Raw genomic sequence first — 18,906 nt, forward strand, 5'->3', positions numbered from 1 at the left:
TATCCTCCCATCGTTCAGGGCTGGGCCTGACATACCACCTCCTCCCCCTCAGTATCTGGCAACCTGGCCTTCCTAGTGCCCAAGGGTCGACCCTCAGGTCACTGGTCCCTTTCACTGCCTGGGCTTGTGAGGCTGCCCCCTCTATAGAGGAACAGATGCGGCTGCAATGGAGAGTCTCCCCTTCTTCTTCTTCTAGCGTTTGCCCTTCTTCCGTAGCCAGTCAACAGCGTCAGGATGAGCCTGATGTAAAGTTTCGAGACCTCCTTTGAATCTGGAGAGGTGGCAGTCGTTGACTATGTGGGTCATAGTCTGTCTGTAGCCGCAGGGGCAGTTCGGGTCGTCTCTGGCTCCCCAGCGATGGAACATAGTGGCGCACCGGCCATGGCCTGTTCGATAGCGATTGAGGAGGGCCCAATCATAACGTGCTAGGTCAAAGCCGGGTTGAGGCTTGCAGGGGTCTGTGATGAGGTGTTTGTTCTTTACCTCAGCTGACTGCCACCTCTGTTTCTCCCCCATCACAGAGCAAGTCTCCCCCATCACAGAGCAAGTCTGTTGGTACTCCACCCCTGACTCCCAGACCTTTGCCTTCCTACAATGTGGCTTCTCCCTTGGGGCCTTATTGAGGCAGGTCTGCACCCCATTGCCTGTGAGCAGGGGGGCTTGGCTGTGCCAGCAAATGCTCAGCCTTCTGTCTCCTTACTTGTCCTGCAGAGTCACTGCACTCTCTGCCCCTGAAGTTAGGGCAACTCTGAGGGGGCCTCCCTTAGCCCAGCCCAACTAAGCCTGTCTAGGCAGGATCTGAGAGGGCCATTCTCCACTCGCCCCCCCCCCCACCCCACACACACTCTGGCACCTTTGCAAAGAGCCCCTGGTGCTGGGGGTGGGGGAGGAGCGGTGGATTAAGGCCGGATGTGGCCACCCCAAGACTAGAGGCAGCAGCTCACTCTGATCAGGCCCAGCCCCTCCTGTCACTCAGGCTCAGGGCCTGGGGAGCCCACCCAGTCCTGTGCACCAGGGGAGGTTGAGATGCTCAGGAGAGGCTTCACCAACCGGCTGGCCTTAGAACAGAGGCAGGGCAGAGGGAGCTGTGTGAGATTCTGGAGGGAGAGAGTTCTAGGTAAGGGCCCTGGAGTTGTATAATGACCGAAGAATAGCAAGGAAGCCCCCATAGTCAGCAGACAGTGGACCAGGGGGAAAGCAGCTGCTGTCACCAGCAAGGAGGAGTCTGGCCACAGCCCAGCCATCGGCTTCAATCCGGCTGCCCCATGAGGGAGACCAGGGGCCATGGGAGAGTTTTGAGGAGAAAAGGGAGGGGATTGACCACCTGTGTTTTGCCAAAAAGCCGTTGGAAGCAAGTTGCTAGGGAGGACCGGAAGTTGAGGCAGGCCAGGGAGGACCCTGCGGGAGGCGTGGCCCAACCCTAGAGTGTTCTGGAGGCAGGACCCACAGGCCTCCCTGGAAACTGAGCTATTATTATACACTGGATTTGCATACCTGAGGCTCCAGAGGCTGCAGGTTCAATCCTTGCCCCCGCCACTGTAAGCCAGGGCTGAACAGTGTGCTATGGTGCTTCTTTCTCGCTCACGAAAATAAATCTTTAAAAAATAATAACAGACATTTGTCCCAAGTACCTGGGAAGTGAGGCAAGGGTTGGGGGAGGCCCCTCCCACCTGGAACTTGTTAGGAAGACAGGTACCTCACACCTTGCCCGGCACTACCATGTGTTCACTCATTCAAACAGCATTCACCTTTGCTACATAGGCTTTGCTGGGGCCCCAGGTGGTGGCACACTTGGTTAAGTGCATGTGTTACCAAGCTCTGGCACCCATGTGAATATTGCTGCACTGGAAGAGGCTCTGGTGCTGTGGTGTCTCTCTGTCTGAAAATGTCAGCCTCGAGCGTGGAGCCCCAGTGAAAACAAAACAAATTATATATATATATAATTTTTTTAAGAATAAGCTCTGAGGGGGGCTGGGTGATGGCGCACCCAATTAAGTGCATATAGTAATATGTGCAAGGACTTGTGATTGCACAAGGACCCAGGTTCAAATCCCTGGGGTCCCTTCACAAACAATGAAGCAGGTCTGCAGGTGTCTCTCTCTCTCTCTCTCTCTCCCTCCCCCTCCCCTCTTAATTTCCTCTCTGTCCTATTGAATAAAATGGGAAAAATACTGGACCACTATTTTAAACTATATATAAAAATTAACTTTAAAAAATAAGCTCTGAGAGGGTTAAGCTTTTCTTTTCTTTTTTAAAATTCTTTTTTTTAATTTATTTATTTTCCCTTTTGTTGCCCTTGTTGTTTTAGTTATTATTATTGTTGTTGTTGTTATTGATGTTGTCATTGTTTGACAGGATAGAGAGAAATGGAGAGGAGGGGAAGAGAAAGTTAGACACTTGCAGACCTGCTTCACCGCCTGTGAAGCAACTCCCCTGCAGGTGGGGAGCCAGGGGCTTGAACCAGGATCCTTACTCCCGTCCTTGTGCTTTGCACCACATGCGCTTAACCCGTTGCGCTGTCACCTGACTCCCGCTTTTCTGCTTCTCATTCTTCTTCCCCTTCTTCTTCTCCTTCTCTTTCTTCTTTATAGGACAGAGAGAAATTGAATGAGAAGAGAGGGATAGACGGAGTGAGGCAGGGGACAGACACCTGCAGATCTGCTTCACTACTCATGAAGCATCCCCCATGCAGGTGGGGGATGAGGGCTTGAACCCAGGTCCTTGTGTGTGATACCATATGTGCTCAAACAGGTGCACCATTGCCCTGGCCCCGAGAAGGTCAAGTTTGAGCTGAGTTTGGAACAACTTAACAAGCAAAGCAGGACCAAAGGAAGAACACTTAGGCACTGGGGACAGCCAGGGTGAAGTAAGGGGTGGGGTGGGGAAGAGAACTGTATTTCCAGGGACAGAGAACAGACCCTGGGCAATGGGCAGGTCTGACCCCCACCTGGACCCCAGGGATCCAGGAGAAGGTTCTGAGAAGATGGTGACCAGGTCTGATCTGGCCCTGCAGAAGCCATGCTGGCTGGGGTGCTCCCTACTGCAGCAATGGGGTGGTTCCCTGGAGTGGGTAGTGGGAGTGGGGGTTGGCTGGGAGAGCTGGAAGGATTCCAGAAAAGGGGAGCCTTCTCCCTAGTCTTACACTGGGGCAGAGGCCCAGCCTGGGGCCCACTCATTCCTCCCCTTGAGTCTTCTAGGACAGCTACACGCCCCTACGCTGGCTCCTTGAGCTTCTCTGGGTCCCTCACCTTCAACCTGTGCCAGGCCATTCCTACTTGCTCCTACTTGCTCCACCTTTCCCCTCCTCCACCTGCCCCGTGCCTCCCCAGTGTCTCCTGAACTTCCTCACTTCTCTGCGCAGCCCTGTTCACAGAGACGCCCCACGACATGACGGCACGGACAGGCGAGGACGTGGAGATGGCCTGCTCCTTCCGGGGCAGCGGCTCCCCCTCCTATTCGCTGGAGATCCAGTGGTGGTACCAGCGCAGCCGCAGGGATTGGACTGACAAGCAGGCCTGGGCTTCGAACCAGGTACCGCTTGAGATGCGGGGGCTGTGCTGTGGGCTCCCTGGGGAGGGCTGTCTCTGTCCCTCCACTGGCTGAAGGGTGTGGGCATCAGCTCTGGCCTGGCAGCACCGAGTCTCCCTCCCCTCTCCTTGAAATGGAGATTGTGTGCTGGGCTGGGAGTGGACCTGGGCTGAGTACATGGGAAGGTTCCAGAAGGAAGAACCTTCCATCTGCACAGTCCTTCCCTCCAGTGAACAGGTGGGGAAACTGAGGTTGGAGGGCCAGGCAAGGCAGGCCTGCTGACCCACTCTCCTTCTCTCCATGCTGCACAGGCAGCTGTGTCACCAAGCGCCCTGCATATATGTGCACGAATGCATGTCCTTCACAGATGTGCAGACATACACCTATAGCCTCGTCACATCACATTTGGACCCAGGGACACAGGCATGTGTGCACACCACTGGAGCATGGATGCCCACGGTGCCCCAGCCACCACGTGGGGTCCCACTGCTGCCAAGCTCTATTTCTCTGCCTGAGGGGTATTCTGTCTCTATTCTCAGGACAATAGAACCCACCAGTACAGACAGGAGCATAAATACCCCAGCTCCCTCATGCAATTAGCATGGCTGATAGGATTCTAGACCCTCTTTGTGAGGTGCCTAGTACAGAGCAACAGAGACTAGAGCACTGCTCTGCTCTGGCTTGTGGTGGTGCTGGGGACTGAACCTGGAACATCAGAACCTAGGCATTAAAGTCTAAAGCAGAACCATTATGATATCTCCCCAGCAGCTGTTTTAATAACCTATCTAGTAATTGACTGTCCTCTTCCACCTCCCCCACCCCACTAGTTTTGGTGGTGCAGGGGCTCCAGCCCAGGACCTCTTCACGAGGGCTCTAATGTTGAGTCACCTCCTTAGTCCTCCTTTCCCTTTTTGGTTTCAACCCCCCACTCCTGCTTCCTGGGAATCACCTTCCAAATAGACTACTCACTACTGAATCACTGTCACTAGGCCTGCTTCTGGGGGAATCTCAACCAAGACGCTTTTCATTCTTAAACATTTATTACTGAGAGAGAGAGAGAGAGAATGAACACCCCAGAGCATCACTCTGTCATATGTGATGCTAGGGATCAGACTCAAGACCACACACAAGTTCAGCGCTCTGTCCACTGGGCAACCTCCCAGCCCAACACACCCACTCTTACACAAGCACACACACAGAGATAATAATATTCAGACACACAGATCTGCACCCCTGCAGGTGTGTGAGTGCATTTGCACACCTTTGTGAACATGCTCACACATGTTGGTGAAATTCACACAAACACAAGCCCTTGCTCATGGGAGTGTTGACTCCCCCCCACTGGAGCCTCCTCTCCTATGCAGAAGACTCCTGGGGTGGGGTGGGGGGTGGGGAGGCAGCCCTTAAGCAGAATTGCAGGATTTGCAGACTCCACAGTGTCTGCTGTGAACACAGGCTCTTCTGTGTGACACGTCTGAAAACGCAGAACATTTTAAAAAGTATTTTATTTATGGGGGTCAGGCGGTAGCACAGCAGGTTAAGCGCACATGGCACAAAGTGCAGGGAACGGGCTAAGTCTCCCGGTTCGAGTCCCTGGCTCCCCACCTGTAGGGGTGTTCTCTTCACAAGCGGTGAAGCAGGTCTGCAGGTGTCTATCTTTCTCTCCCTCTCTCTGTCTTGCCCTCCTCTCTCCATTTCTCTCTGTCCTATCCAACAATAGTGACATCAATAATAATAATAATATAATAATAACCACAACAACGATAAAACAACAAGGGCAACAAAAAGGGAAAAAAATAGTATCCAGGAGCAGTGGTACCAAGCCCCAGCAATAACTCTGGAGGCAAATAAAATAAAAAATAAATTTATTTATTTATTAATGAGAAAGGTAGGAAGAGAGAAAAAAAAAACAGACATCACTCTGGTACATCTGCTGCCAGGGATTGAACTCAGGACCCCATGCTTGAGAGTCCAGTGCTTTATCTACTGTGCCACCCCCTGGACCACAACTTACAGAAAATTCACATACATGTCTGCAGACATAACTACAGACTCAGCTATTCACCTGTTCACAGACACCCCCCACCCCTGAACATTTCCCTCACTTGGGAGGTCACTTTATCTTCCTTTGCGGCCTCACACCCATCCCTGAAGCAAACTCAGAGCCGAGAGACCCCCAGCTCCAGACCTATGGACACCCAGAGCACCCCTGCAGCCTCAGTAAAATCTTAGTTGTAGTTCACCCCCAGCCCCAGCCCCCATGCTAACGCCTTGTCTCTGCTCTCTCCCCTCCACCCTCTCTGCTCCCAACAGCTAAAAGCATCTCAGCAGGAAGACGCAGGGAAGGACGCGACCAAAATAAGTGTGAGTTTTGATAATGACTTCTCAAAAGGGCTCTAATGGAGAACACAGCTGTAATTTTTTTTTTTAATCTTTTTTGGTCCAGTTCAGCAGGGAGCTTGGGCAAGAAGATGGAGTAGCAGCTAAAGAAGGCGAGAGGGTCATGGTGGAGGAGAGGGAGAAAAATGACTCCACTCTGGTTTTTAAAAGCCAGAGATGAGTTTCAAGTCCATGAATGACAGGAGCAAAAAAAAAAAAATGACAGAGAGAGAGAGAGGGAGAGAGAGAGAGGATGTGCATTCTCTCCTGTCGGGGCTAAGGCTGTGTGTGGCCCTGCTGCTTGGTCGTGTGTCAGCAACATTGCTTATATGGGAGACAGGACTTTCTCCTGGCCTACCCTGGCTGACTGCTAGAGCATGTCATGATCCCTTGGGGCATCTGGCTCCTGGGGCTGGGCAGGCAGTGGGTGTGTGTGAAGGGAGCTATCGTGCGTGGAAGGGTATCAGGACTGACCTGGCCATCTTCAGCATGGCCTTATTTTACAGTTGTGTTAACACTGAAGGGAAAGGCCAGACACACCCATTCTCCAGGCCAGTTCAGGCAGCAGAGGCTTAGAGGGATCAGAGGTTTGCTGCTGTTCATAAGGTGGCTGACAACTATTTCCGGCTGCAAGTCTCCAGTCTGTGCTGGAATGGGGGCGGAAGGTGGACCCCAAGGGCTCAGGGAGTAACCCTGGTCTATTTGCTTGCTTTGGGCAGAGGCACCAAAGCTGGGCCTAGAAGCAACAAAGTTGAGAAAGGAAATAGAAGGGAAGAGCTCACTGAAGACAGGGGGCCAGCATTGGCCATGGGGCCAGGCTGACTGGGTAGATAAAGCCAGCCTTGCAGGAGTCTGGGAATTCACGAGTAACACACTAAGAAGATGCAGGTTCCCACAGGGCACTAATAGCACGTGCGTGTATTTGTGTACAGCAAAGAAACTCTTTTCTGCTGCCTTTCCAACTTTTCGAGGACTTATGGGGGAACCTCAGGACCCCCAAGGTCCATTCAGGCACAGAGATACTGGGAGCTGAGCCACAAAGTCACAGTACAAAGAGGGGCACAAGGGTAAGCAGATGCCCTGAGGTCTCTGGAGTTGGCAGAGTGGAAGCAGGAAGAAGGCCCACGAGAAGGTGCCTTAGAGCTCAGGAAAGAGCTGGGTGGGCAGGTGGGATTACAAAGCCCTGAGTGAGTGCACTGTCTGGCCCAGGGCCTTTCCAGGTAGAATGTGGAAATTCCTACCATTTCCAGCTTCCCATTTGCTCACTTTACACTCCTGACCAATCTTCTTGTCCAAACAGTGAAGCCTGGGTAGGTTGAAATCTCTCCGTGTATTAATACACCCTGCTCATCCTGACACACACACACACACACACACACACACACACACACACACACACTCTCTCTCTCTCTCTCTCTCTCTCTCTCATGATTTTGTTTGGGGTTTAAGGCAAAGAAGAAAATAATCTAATTGATTTAGAGGATTAGAATTCAAGGCTGCTGAGGCCCACGTGAGGGGAATGCCAAGATGCTAATTAGTTAAATAAAATAAATGAGCTTGGCATGATTGGGCAGTGACTCTCCTGCCCCCAGTCCCCTTACGGTTCCTGTACCAGCTGGGGCTCAGGGGTCTGCTTAGGAAACCACAGGCAGACAACAGACCCACCTCCTGGTCCAGAGGGTATCACAGGATGAATGAGCCTCCTGAAATGCAGACTCCCTGGTACCTGCTGACCTGCAGTGACTAGTGACCTGAAGGTGCCATCTTGACTCTGTGGCCTTCCAGGCTCAGGGCTACTTGCCCGGCTCCCCCTCTGGGATCTCTTCTATGTCTTTCCACTGAGAGATTTGATATTTTCTCTTTTCCTCTTAGAGCTCAGCTCAGAGAAGCTCCCCTCCCTATGGTTTAGCTGTTGTCCCTTTCCCTTGCTGGCTGCACTCCCTCTGTCATTATCCACTTATGTGAGTACAGTTGACCTTCGGTCAACATGGGCCCACTTATGCAGATTTGCACCTCCATGGAATCAGCCATCATGAATGTCCGTTGGTTGACATGATGGAGCCTGTGGAGGTGAAGGGAAGTTGTAAGTTATATGCAGTGTTGGTGCCCCTGTCCCCTAAGACCCCTTCATTTGTTATTCAAGGTCGGCTGTACTGGAGTCATTGGGGCTGGAACCATGCCTGCCTGAGCCACTGTCACAGTTCCCGAGCCCAGCACCATGTATGGCAGGTCGTAGTGCCCAGTAACTATTGATGAGACAACTCTCTCTCTGACACACACACACCCAGGCCAGTGGTCAGACATGGGTTTTGATGCCCAGAAACTCCCACATGCAGTGCCAGCCCGCGTCACCGTGCAGGTGGGTGAAGAGGCTCACTCGGGAGCTGTGGGACCCGGTGCTGGATCTGCAGAAGCCACCTGAGCCAGGCAGTGTCCAGTGTCCCATCTCTTTTACAAATGCAGATTGCAACAGAACTGCTCCTGACTTTTAATGCTTGGGACCCTCATTTGATTTTTTTTTGTGGGGAGGGGGGGATTTATTTGTTTACTAGGTCTGGCAATATGGCTCACCTGGGGGGGTGCCTGCTTTGCCACATACATGATCCAGGTTCAAGCCCCCGGCACAGCAAATGGGAGTTCTGTGGCACTGGGAAAAGCTTTGGTGTTGACCTCTTCCCACCCCCTCTTTTCTCTCTCCCTGAAAAAGTTACCCCAAAGGGAGTCGGGCGCACATGGCACGAAGTGCAATGACCTGCGTAAAGGATCCCGGTTCGAGCCCCCGGCTCCCCACCTGCAGGGGAGTCGCTTCACAAGTGGTGAAGCAGGTCAGCAAGTGGCTTTCTCTCCCCCTCTCTGTCTTCCCCTCCTCTCTCCATTTCTCTCTGTCCTAACAATGACGACGACATCAATAACAACAACAACAACAACAATAAAAAACAAGGTCAACAAAAGGGAAAATAAATAAATAGATTTTAAAAAATATTAAAAAGTGTCACCCCAGAGTAATGAAGTCTCAGCAATGATAAAAATATATTTATTTATTATGGGGTAAAGAGGCTGACAGAGGAGAAAGAGAGTGAGAGCAAGCGAGAGAGAACTTGCACAAGGACCAGAGCACTGCTCAGCTCTGGCATAAGGTGGTGGTGGGGATGGAACCTGAACACTCCCCCACTCCCAAGTCCTCAGGCTTGCAGGGCAGTGCACTGACAAACTGCTGTATTCCTCCAGCTCCAAGGCCCTCCTGGGGCTGCCGTGACAGCCATGGGTCTTATCACAGGTGCTGCACCCAAGCTACAGCTTAGCTGCATCCCTGTGGCCCATTTCCCCTACTGTTGTCTGTAGATTGTTCAAGGACACCAGGAAACAGGGAAGGTCTCTGGGCTCTGCCATGTTGAGTGATGGTGGCTATACTAGAATTGACTTTCACAAACCCCATGAATCCTGTTCCCTGAGTGAGGGTGGGGTTGGCCATGGGGGAGGCCCAGCTTCTCTGCTGCAAAAGGATGAGAAAAGCCAGCGTCTGGTGGGGTGAGCATCTGTGCAGGGGGACAGGTCTGTGATGTAATGGCAATGATCACAATAATAATAGAGTGGCTGATGGTTATTGAGTGCCCACCATATGTCAGGGGTCAGCATGAATGCTTTCCCGGAATTATTTCCTTTAACTTGGGGCTGGGGAAGGACCCCCCCCCCCCCCCCCCCCCCCGGCCTGGAAGTGCTGCACCTGGAAGCTTGATTGCCCCTCCCCCCCAACACACACATACTCTCTCTCTCTTTCTCTCTCTTCCTGGGCCTTCGCCTCAGGTAGAATCTCCTGCCTGATGGCCGTTTTCAAGTTCTGAATGGTTTTCTTTGAATCTAACTAATTCTCTTTGTGCTAGAATTTAAGTTAATTTTCCCTTAACCATTTTTATAAAGAAAGATGATCCCCAATCCTTTTTTCTTCCTTTTCTTTTTGCCTCCGGGGTTATCACTGAGGTTCTGTGCTTACACTAGGAATCCACTGCTCCTAGCGGCCATTTTTTTCCATTTTATTGGATAAGACAAAGAGAAATTGAGAGGGGAGGGGAAGAGAAAGATAGACACCTGCAGACTTGATTCACTACTCTGTGAAGCAACCTCCCTGCAGGTGGGGAGCCAGGGGCTCAAACTGGGATCCTTGCATGGGCCCTTGTGCCTCATACTATGTGCACTTAACCCGGTGCACCACTGCCTGGCCCCCCTTTTTTTCTTTATTATTTTTTATTGGGAGGTTAACAGTTTACAGTACAGTTGTTGGCACATTGGTGCAATTTCTCATCTTACCAAGATAGGTGTCTGCAAAACACTCACTCCCAAATTAGATCCATTATTATGTATCAGGACCTAAAATCTCCCCTCCCCCACACCTCTCCCTGCCTCCCTTCCCCAGAGTTCTTTAATTTGGTGCAATACACCCAGCCAGTTCAAGTTTTACTTTCTGTTCTTGTTTCTTTTATATTTATTTATTTATTCCGTTTTGTTGCCCTTGTTGTTTTATTGTTGTAGTTATTATTGTTGTTGATGTCATCATTGTTGGATAGAACAGAGAGAAATGGAGAGAGGAGGGGAGACAGAGAAGGAGAGAGAAAGATAGTCACCTGCAGACCTGCTTCATCACCTGTGAAGCGACTCCCCTGCAGGTAGGGAGCCGGGGGCTCGAACCGGGATCCTTACGCAGGTCATTGCACTTCGTGCCATGTGCGCCCGACTCCCTCTGGGGTAACTTTTTCAGGCTCTAGCTCCCTCCTTTGGTTCTCATGCTGAAAACTCTGTTCAAGGTACCTTTTCAAGGTCACCATGGCTCTGGTATCTCTGTCCCCAGACACATGGGGGCTGTTCTCTGTCCCTCCCCTTGATCCTGCCTCCTCTCATCCAAGCCCCAAAAGCTGGATAACATTCAAGCTCAGAGCAGTCCCTGTCTGGGGGAATGGACCCTTTGTTTCCCACTTCCTACCAGGGAAGGTCCATCACCATGGACACCCACAGGCACCAGCCAGCCTTCCTGGCCCAGGTGGGGGAAGACTCCAGCCAGCCCACTTGATGGTGGGCGAGGGATGCAGGTGTCCCCACCTTTTGTGGGAAAGGACTGGGCCATGGGCAAGCTGGGAGGAGGCCGAGTGTGGTCATGGTGCGGCCTCGCCTTGTCTCTTTCAGCGTAATTAGGTGCTTAATTGCACAGCTAAGGCTGTCGATGCCGGCATTGAGGTGATTATGATTTACAGCCAGGCCGCAGTGGCGGGGGCTCTTCCTGGGGCCTCTGTGGTCATGATGGAGAGCGGGGGGGGGGGGGGGGGGTTGCAGGAGTTTCTGCCCAGTTTGCGAATAATGAGATCTAGCAGGCCGCTCCTGCAGCCCCCAAGAAGAGGCATGTGCCTCTAAACAGGCACAGCAGAGAGAGCTGAGGGCCTAGGAAACAAGATGGAAATGCTAGAGAGATAGGCCATTGGATGCTTCCCAAGACATGCTTACAGCCTGATGTCTGTTTCCAGCTGGGTGGCCTGAGGCATATCATATCACCTCTCTGAGCTTCAGTTTCCCCTGCTGTGGGTATGTGGGCAGGGCGTACCACGAGGATTATCTGAACCCAGGCTCTGCATCTGCACAGATTCACCACTCAGGTTCACCTGTTGTTCAGGTAGAGAGGGAGAAACACTGCCAGGAAGTAGTAAAGCATCCTCCAGTGCCATAGTACCTCCCATGTGGTATCGGGACTTGATCCAGGGCCCTGGGCATGCAAGATGAGTGTCCCATTAGGTGCCCGTCTCTCTGGCTCTGTTGTGAAGTTCAGGCATGATGCACAAAGCTCTGGCATGGCACCTCACAGGTCACCGGCTCCAGAGAGGTGGGGAAGTCAGAGAGGGGGAGAGAAAGACACTTGAAAACCTGCTTCACTGCTTGTGAAGCGACCCCCTGCAGGTGGGGAGCCAGGGGCTCGAACCGGGATCCTTACGCTGGTCCTTGCGCTTCGCGCCATGTGCACTTAACCTACTGTGCTACCCTGTGGGTGTTTTCATTTTGATTGTTTGTCTTGTCCAGATTGCCCTTCCCTTTGTCTCGCTGGGAACCAGCTCACCAATCCGTTGGGTTGTGGGTTGAGGTCTGGGTTCCCTGGAAACTGCGTGATGCGGGCACTGCGTGCATTGGGCTGCTTCACGGCGGTGCCCAGCCAAGGCACTCGATATGTGCTTGTGCAGCGAATGGATTAAGTCCAGCCCAGGAGGACTGAGGCCAAAGTAGGGTCCCTGTCCAGGTCAGACCCTGGCCCTAGGACCTGTGGCAGTACTCCCTGCCCTCCACTCTGGCTCTTTCAGAGGCTGGTGGGGGGAAGGCTGGGGAATTGAGGGCCCCTGAGAGCCAGGCTGGAGCCCTCCAGGAGGCAGGGTGGGGGTGTGGGCAGGGGGTGGGCTATGCCTGGCGCTCCCTCCTCCCAAGGAGTGGCTGCTCCCAGCGCTTCGCATTATTACTCCATTAGCGCCTTGTAGGGTTGACAAATGAAGGATAATTAATAACCGTGAGGGAAACAGATGTTGAGGTAATTCGCTCCCCGCTGTGCATTTGCAACACCATCTCCGAGAGAGTGTGGCGGGGCCAGAGGACCTCTCGGTGCCCTTGGTCAGAGGTGACAGAATCAGCAGGGCTGGTGGCCTCCAACTGGGCCCAGCTGGGCACTGGGAAGAGGTGCCCACACAGGGTAGGTGGCAGCTAGGAGAGTTACTCGCCTTGCTGTGGGGACATTCTGCTGGTGCCGGTCCCCGTGCCCATGATTCTGTCCTCCAGGGGGGCCAGGGGTTCAGAGTTAGGGAGGCTGGCAGGGCCCTCTTCCTTCTTGGAGTTTGGGGAACCCCTCTGGCTTGGCCAGGCCTGGGCGGCCCTCTACAGTCCTGTGGCTCCACTTGGAGAGTTAAACACATGGAGGCAGCTCTGGCTTCTGTTCTGAGCTCTACCAGTCACTGACTCAGTGACTATGGCAAAGTCTCTTCTTCACAGCCTTGGCTCTCCATTGGCAGAGGGGGGAGAAGCAAGTGTCTCTGATCTCTAACTGCCATGATAGCTGGGGGCCATTTCATGTGGAGGGAGAAGGGATATGAGTAAGTTTCATTCATTCAGCCCATGTTACAGGATATCAGCCCTTCTGTTAGTCACTGCAGCAAACAGAACACTTCAGCCCTGCAGTTTATAGTTTAACCAGAGAGAAAACAAAAATCAAGTCAACAGAGGCATGAATTTAATGTTTCTCAAATTGTGACGACTGCTATGAAGAAAATAAACAGAGTTGTAGTGGGAGGTTTCCTGGAAGAGGTGATGTATATGAATGAACGGGAGTCAAGCTGATAAAGATACGGGTAATAGCACCCAGGTTGAGAGATGGGGAACAGCACCCAACATGTACAAAGACCATGGGGTCACAATGAGCTTGGCTTTTGGGAGGAGCAGCGAAGGGGCCAGGGAGGATAGAAGCCCCTTCACACCATCTGTCTCCATAGGCCCAACTCCCCCTCCTTCTCACTTATTTATTTATTTATTTAAAGAATTCTGTTTATTTTAATGAGAAAAAGAGATTGGAGCATGGCTCAGTTCTGGGTTATGGAGGGGCTGGGGATTTAACCTGGAACCTCGGAGCTTCAGTCTGGAAAATCTTTTAAATAAACATTATGCTATCTCCCCCAGCCCACTCCCTCCCTTTTTAAACTTTTGACTTGTGAGCTCATAGAAAGTTGCCAGATTAAATCATTGAGTCCCTTGTTCCCCTTTACCCAGCTCTCTCAATAACAGACCTTGTATAACTCCTTTTTCTCTTTTAACTGGGAAAAAAAAACACATGGTGGCTTTAATAGCAGATTTATTCATAAACTCACTAATCTGGATGCTATACAAATGTTCATCAACAAGTGGCTGGAGAGACAAGTTCTGGCCCATTCATATGACAAAATACTACACTGGCATTGAAAAAGAACAGTCTGAGTCATGCTGCCACATAGGGTGAGGGGATTTCATTGCTACTCTGTTGTGTGGGAGAAGCCGCACATGAGGCAAAACTAGTCTCTGGTGACAGAAGTCGGAGTAGTGCTTAACCCTTGTGTGGACTGCAGGGGAGGGTACGCTCTCTGGGGCCATAGATGTTCCCTGCCTTGCTCTAGATGGAGGTCACACAGGATACACATGAGTAAGATTTATTTATTTATTTATTCTATTTTGATAGGACAAAGAGAAATTGAGAGGGGAGAGGGAGATAGAGGAGAGAGAGAGAGAGAGAGAGAGAGAGACCACCTGCAGACCTGCTTCATCACTTGTGAAGTGTCCCCCCTGCAGGTAGGGGAGTGGGGGTTGGACCTGGGTCCTTGTGTGTCTGTGCTCTACTGCCCAGCCCCCATGAGTAAGATTTCATTAACTTGTGTAAGCAAGCTATGTGCACTTTACTGTGTATGAGTTTACATTTCACTGTCAAAATAAAATTTGAAGAGGTCAAATAACACATTGGTAACACACAGGACTTGCCTTCAAGAAGTCCCAGGTTCCATCTCTGGCACCACTAATAGCACTAAGCAGAGCTGGGAGAAAAAAAAAAAAGATTAAAAACCCCAATCAAATAAATAAGCAAAAAAGCCAAAGACAAATATTACAGACACTCTTGCTTTCCATAGCCAGAGTGAACATTTATTAGCATCCCGATGGATCTGTGATTAAATTTTTTTTAGAAACAGCACAATTCAGACTAAGCTGAGCATTCACCCTGCAGTCTCTCCTGGGGTCTGCAGCTCTCCCCTGAGCTTAGCCTTTGAGACCAGGGGCCCTGAGGGCTCTGTGTTCACTCCTGTCAGTTTTAAACGCACACACTATAGCACCAATGTTTCTTCGGTGGCCAAAGTATCTTTCATATGGTACCAGGGCTGAACCTAGGTTGCATCATGGTAATGAAGGCACCTTAACCAGTGAGCTATCTTTCTGCCCACCCCCCAAGCCAATATTGTTATTTATTTATTTAAAATATTTATTCCCTTTTTGTTGCCCTTGTTTTTATTGTTGTAGTTATTATTGTTGTTAATGATGTCCTTGTTGTTGGCTAGGACAGAGAGAAATGGAGAGAGGAGGGGAAGACAGAGAGGGGGAGAGAAAGATAGACACCTGCAGACCTGCTTCACCATTTGTGAAGCGACTCCCCTGCAGGTGGGGAGCCAGGGGCTCGAACCAGGATCTTTATGCCAGTCCTTGCGCTTTGCACCACCTGAGCTTAACCCGCTGTGCTACTGCCCGACTCCCGGTATTGTTATTTTTAAGGTTTGTTTTCAGGAGAGCGAAACCAGAGCACCACTCTGGCATATATATAGTGGTGCCAGGGATTGAACCTGGGACTTCTGGAGTCTCAGGCAAGAGTCTGGTTAGCTATCACTGGGATATTCCTTTTGGACCTAAAAAAAAAAATTTTTTTTTATGTGTAAGAAAGAGAGAAGGAGAGGGAAGGGAAGGAGAAAGAAAGACAAAAGCATTGCTCTGCCATCTGTGATGTTCCACTTTTTTTTTTTAATGTGGGTCCTCAGGGGCCTGGAGCATTTGTATTCATTTATTCATAGACAGGGCATCCCTGGGGGGGGGGCTTTGCACTGAACCCCACTGACTTTCACCCAGCCCCCATGCTACCACATCCCCCTTCCAGTTCCTTCTTGTTTAAATGGAGGCAACATTGGTTAACACCGCGGTATCCGTGGTGTCTCAGGAGCCCTTTCCCACACCTTGTCAACAGTAAGTCTGACCTGCCATCCCCGTCCCCCTGTTCCTGAATGGGCTGTTAGAACCTCCGGCCCCACTTCCACCTGCTGTGCTGCTTTCTGTTGACTGGACCCATGCACCACTGCTCAGTTTTCTCTTCTGTTGATGGACATTAAAATTGCCTACACACTTTGTTGCTATTTTATTTAATTATTTTTATTTATTTGTTTTGCCATTGATGGGACTTCAACACTCCAGATCAACTTAAAAAAAATTTTTTTTGTAGAAACAATGAAATAGAGAACAATGGGGGGAGAGAAGGGGAGGAGGAGAGACACCTGCAGCTCTGCTTCACTACTGGTGAAGCTCCCCCCCTGTAGGTGGGGGCGGGAGGTGCCATGTACACTCTACTGGGTGTGCCATCCCCACCTCTCTTTGTTACTATTTTTAAAATGTCTTTATTGAGGGATTAATGGTTTACAGTCGACCATAAAATACAATAGTTTGTATATGTATAGCATTTCCACATAAGAATACAACCCTTGGAAGTCCGGCGGTAGTGCAATGGGTTAAGCCCATGTGACACAAAGCACAAGGACCGGAGTAAGGATCCCGGTTGGAGCCCCGGCTCCCCACCTGCAGGGGAGTCGCTTCACAAGCGGTGAAGCAGGTCTGCAGGTGTCTATCTTTCTGTCTTCCCCTCCTCTCTCCATTTCTCTCTGTCCTAACCAACAACGACAACATCATCATCAACAACAACAACAATAAAAAACAACAAGGGCAACAAAAGGGAAAATAAATATAAAAAAAATAAATAAGAATACAACCCTCACTAGGTCCTCCTCTGTCATCATGTTCCAGGACCTGAACCCTCCCCTCCTTTTGTTACTATTAAATTTTTTTCATTTATTTTAATGAGATGGATACCAGAGTTCTGGTTTGTGGTGGTGCTGGGGATTGAACCTGGGACCTCAGAGCCTGAGGTATGAGCGTCTTTTTGTATAACCATCATACTGCCTCCCCAGTCCTCTTCGTGCCAAGCTCTCTTCGGTCAACCTGCAATCATCCTAGTAGGAAAGTCTTGAGGCTCTGCCCTGGGTGGGGGTGGGATCCCCAGCCTGAGCTGCCCATGCTGCCGCGCCCCCCACCCGCCCGCTCCAGATCCCCAGGTCACGGTCTCTCTGTCGCCCCCAGGTGGTCAAAGTGGTGGGCAGCAATATCTCCCATAAGCTGCGCCTCTCCCGGGTGAAGCCCACGGACGAGGGCACCTACGAGTGCCGGGTGATCGACTTCAGCGACGGCAAGGCCCGGCACCACAAGGTCAAGGCCTACCTGCGGGTGCAGCCTGGGGAGAACTCGGTCCTGCACCTGCCCGAAGCCCCTCCCGCCGCGCCCGCGCCGCCGCCGCCGCCGCCCAAGCCGGGCAAGGAGCTGCGGAAGCGCTCGCTGGACGAGGAGGCCTGCAGCCTCTAGACTGAGCCGCCCCGCCCGCTGTCCACAGTGCAACGGGGGCCGTTGCAATGGGGGGGGCGGGCTGCCATGCTCGACACCTCCCCCCAACCCTGGCCTGTGGCCCCCGCGGCGGCCCCCCGCCCCGCTCACCCCCTTTGGCTCAGCATGCAAGCCCCGCCCGCCCCTCCCTCCCCAGACCCCTGCGGTGACCTGGCTGGACAAGGTGGCTCTGGGCACCGAGAAGGACCACCCCAAGGCTGGGCGGGGCGTCAGGCCGCGGCAGGCCGCCCCCTTAGGGTCACCAGCTTCCGTGGAGTCCAGTGTTTTGCTTTGCTTGCTCCCCCATCCTGTCCCCAGCCGGGCCTCCTCACCTTACTCTCCCTTCTTCCTGTCACCCGCCCCCCCACCACCTCCTTCGGCCTGGGGGTGTGGACAGTGACCCCTGGTCCTGCTTGCACTTGAATCTCTCAGCAGAATGAGGGTCTTGTCCCTGGCCAGGAAATGGCGTGCGAGCCCCCAGGAGGGTCTTGCCCTGGGGCCGGGGCTCATTAGCAAGGTGGTCTTAAGGGGTCTAGAGAGAGGGATGTGCGATGCTGCCCCCCAGAGGTCCTCGACCTCAGTCTCCTTACACCTAAACATCAGCTCCCCCTCCAGGAAGGCTGCCAGGCTCTCTACCCTCAGAAGGAGGCCTTGTTCTGGGACCCTGTAGCCCCAGCAGAGTTTTGCACCAGCAGGACCCCTTCCAGGGTCTCCGAGGCTCTCCCAAGAGCCCCTCCTCTGCCAGTTCCCGATGCCCCAGCTCCTTCTGGGGACCATATTAACTCCCCTACCCCAAGGCCCTGGGATATCAGGAGCCAAGGGCCTCCAACCCCAAGTCCCTTACAATTCCTGATCAGGGAGGATACCCACCTCCTGGTGATTTGTAAATATTTCTAATGGGCCCAGCACCCACTAGGAACTGGCTCTGACCTCTTGCTGCCCCTCATCAATGGAGTGGGGTGTAAGGGGGAGGCAGGGGGCTTGGCCCCGGGTCCTTGGGCAATCCTGTACAATTGATCCAATACATGATTACCAGCCAGCCCGAATAAAGCAGTTTAAAAACAAACAACCACTCTCTGGGTAGTGTCTGTGTGTCTGGGAGCTGTGTGGGGGCTGGGAATGGGGAAGACCACATTCCCACCTCCCTGGGAACCTTCTCCATCCTGTTTTTGCCTCACATCTTGTCCCACCCATTCCCAAGCAAAGAACAAGAGCAGGTGGGGGCAGGGAAAGGGGGGTTGAAGGGAAATGCAATTATCAGGCACTTAAATTGTTCTGACTTAGAGATACTCCCATGCACAGGAGACTATATATAGACTATATAGAACATGTTCACTGGGTGTTGTGAATACATGAGCGGTAAAGCAAATAAGGGTGTACCACTGCCTGCCAAGCACTCCAGAGGACCTCCCTCCCCAACCATATGTGAAAATGCATCTTACGCCAGGTACACCAGGTCAAGCGCACACACACTACTATGTGCAAGGTCCTGGGTTTAGGCCCCTGGTCCTCACATGCATAGGGAAAGCTTTGTGAGTGGTGAAGTAGTACTGCCAGTATCTTTCTTTCTCCCTCCCTATCTCCCCTTCCTTTCTCAATCTCTCTCTGTCTTATCAAATAAAAATAAAGAAAATATGTCTTCTAATCATGCTCTTGTCTTCCCTCTTAGGGGTAGCCACTATCCTGACTTTTAAGGTCATTCTTTTTTTAAAAAAATTTATTTATTTATAAAATGGAAACACTGACAAGACCATAGGATAAGAGGGGTTTAATTCCAAAGCT

The 18,906-nt window shown here is 51.8% G+C and overlaps 2 protein-coding genes across 2 annotated transcripts in view; one reads left to right on the forward strand and one right to left on the reverse strand.

The window, feature by feature from the left end:
- The window catches only part of VSTM2L (V-set and transmembrane domain containing 2 like), a 34,725-nt gene extending 16,532 nt beyond the window's left edge, over positions 1 to 18,193 (forward strand). The window contains exons 2-4 of the mRNA XM_007518452.3: positions 3,362 to 3,531; positions 5,842 to 5,892; positions 16,828 to 18,193. Coding sequence (XP_007518514.2) covers positions 3,362 to 3,531; positions 5,842 to 5,892; positions 16,828 to 17,106 — 500 coding nt within the window. The 3' untranslated portion in view covers positions 17,107 to 18,193. The remainder of the gene's footprint in view (positions 1 to 3,361; positions 3,532 to 5,841; positions 5,893 to 16,827) is intronic.
- TTI1 (TELO2 interacting protein 1) overlaps positions 14,453 to 18,906 on the reverse strand; it is a 105,542-nt gene continuing 101,088 nt past the window's right edge. Inside the window, exon 8 of the mRNA XM_060189820.1 lies at positions 14,453 to 14,477. Coding sequence (XP_060045803.1) covers positions 14,468 to 14,477 — 10 coding nt within the window. The 3' untranslated portion in view covers positions 14,453 to 14,467. The remainder of the gene's footprint in view (positions 14,478 to 18,906) is intronic.

The sequence above is a fragment of the Erinaceus europaeus genome, chromosome 1 (assembly GCF_950295315.1).
Source record: "Erinaceus europaeus chromosome 1, mEriEur2.1, whole genome shotgun sequence".
In the NCBI taxonomy this organism is placed as follows: domain Eukaryota; kingdom Metazoa; phylum Chordata; class Mammalia; order Eulipotyphla; family Erinaceidae; genus Erinaceus; species Erinaceus europaeus.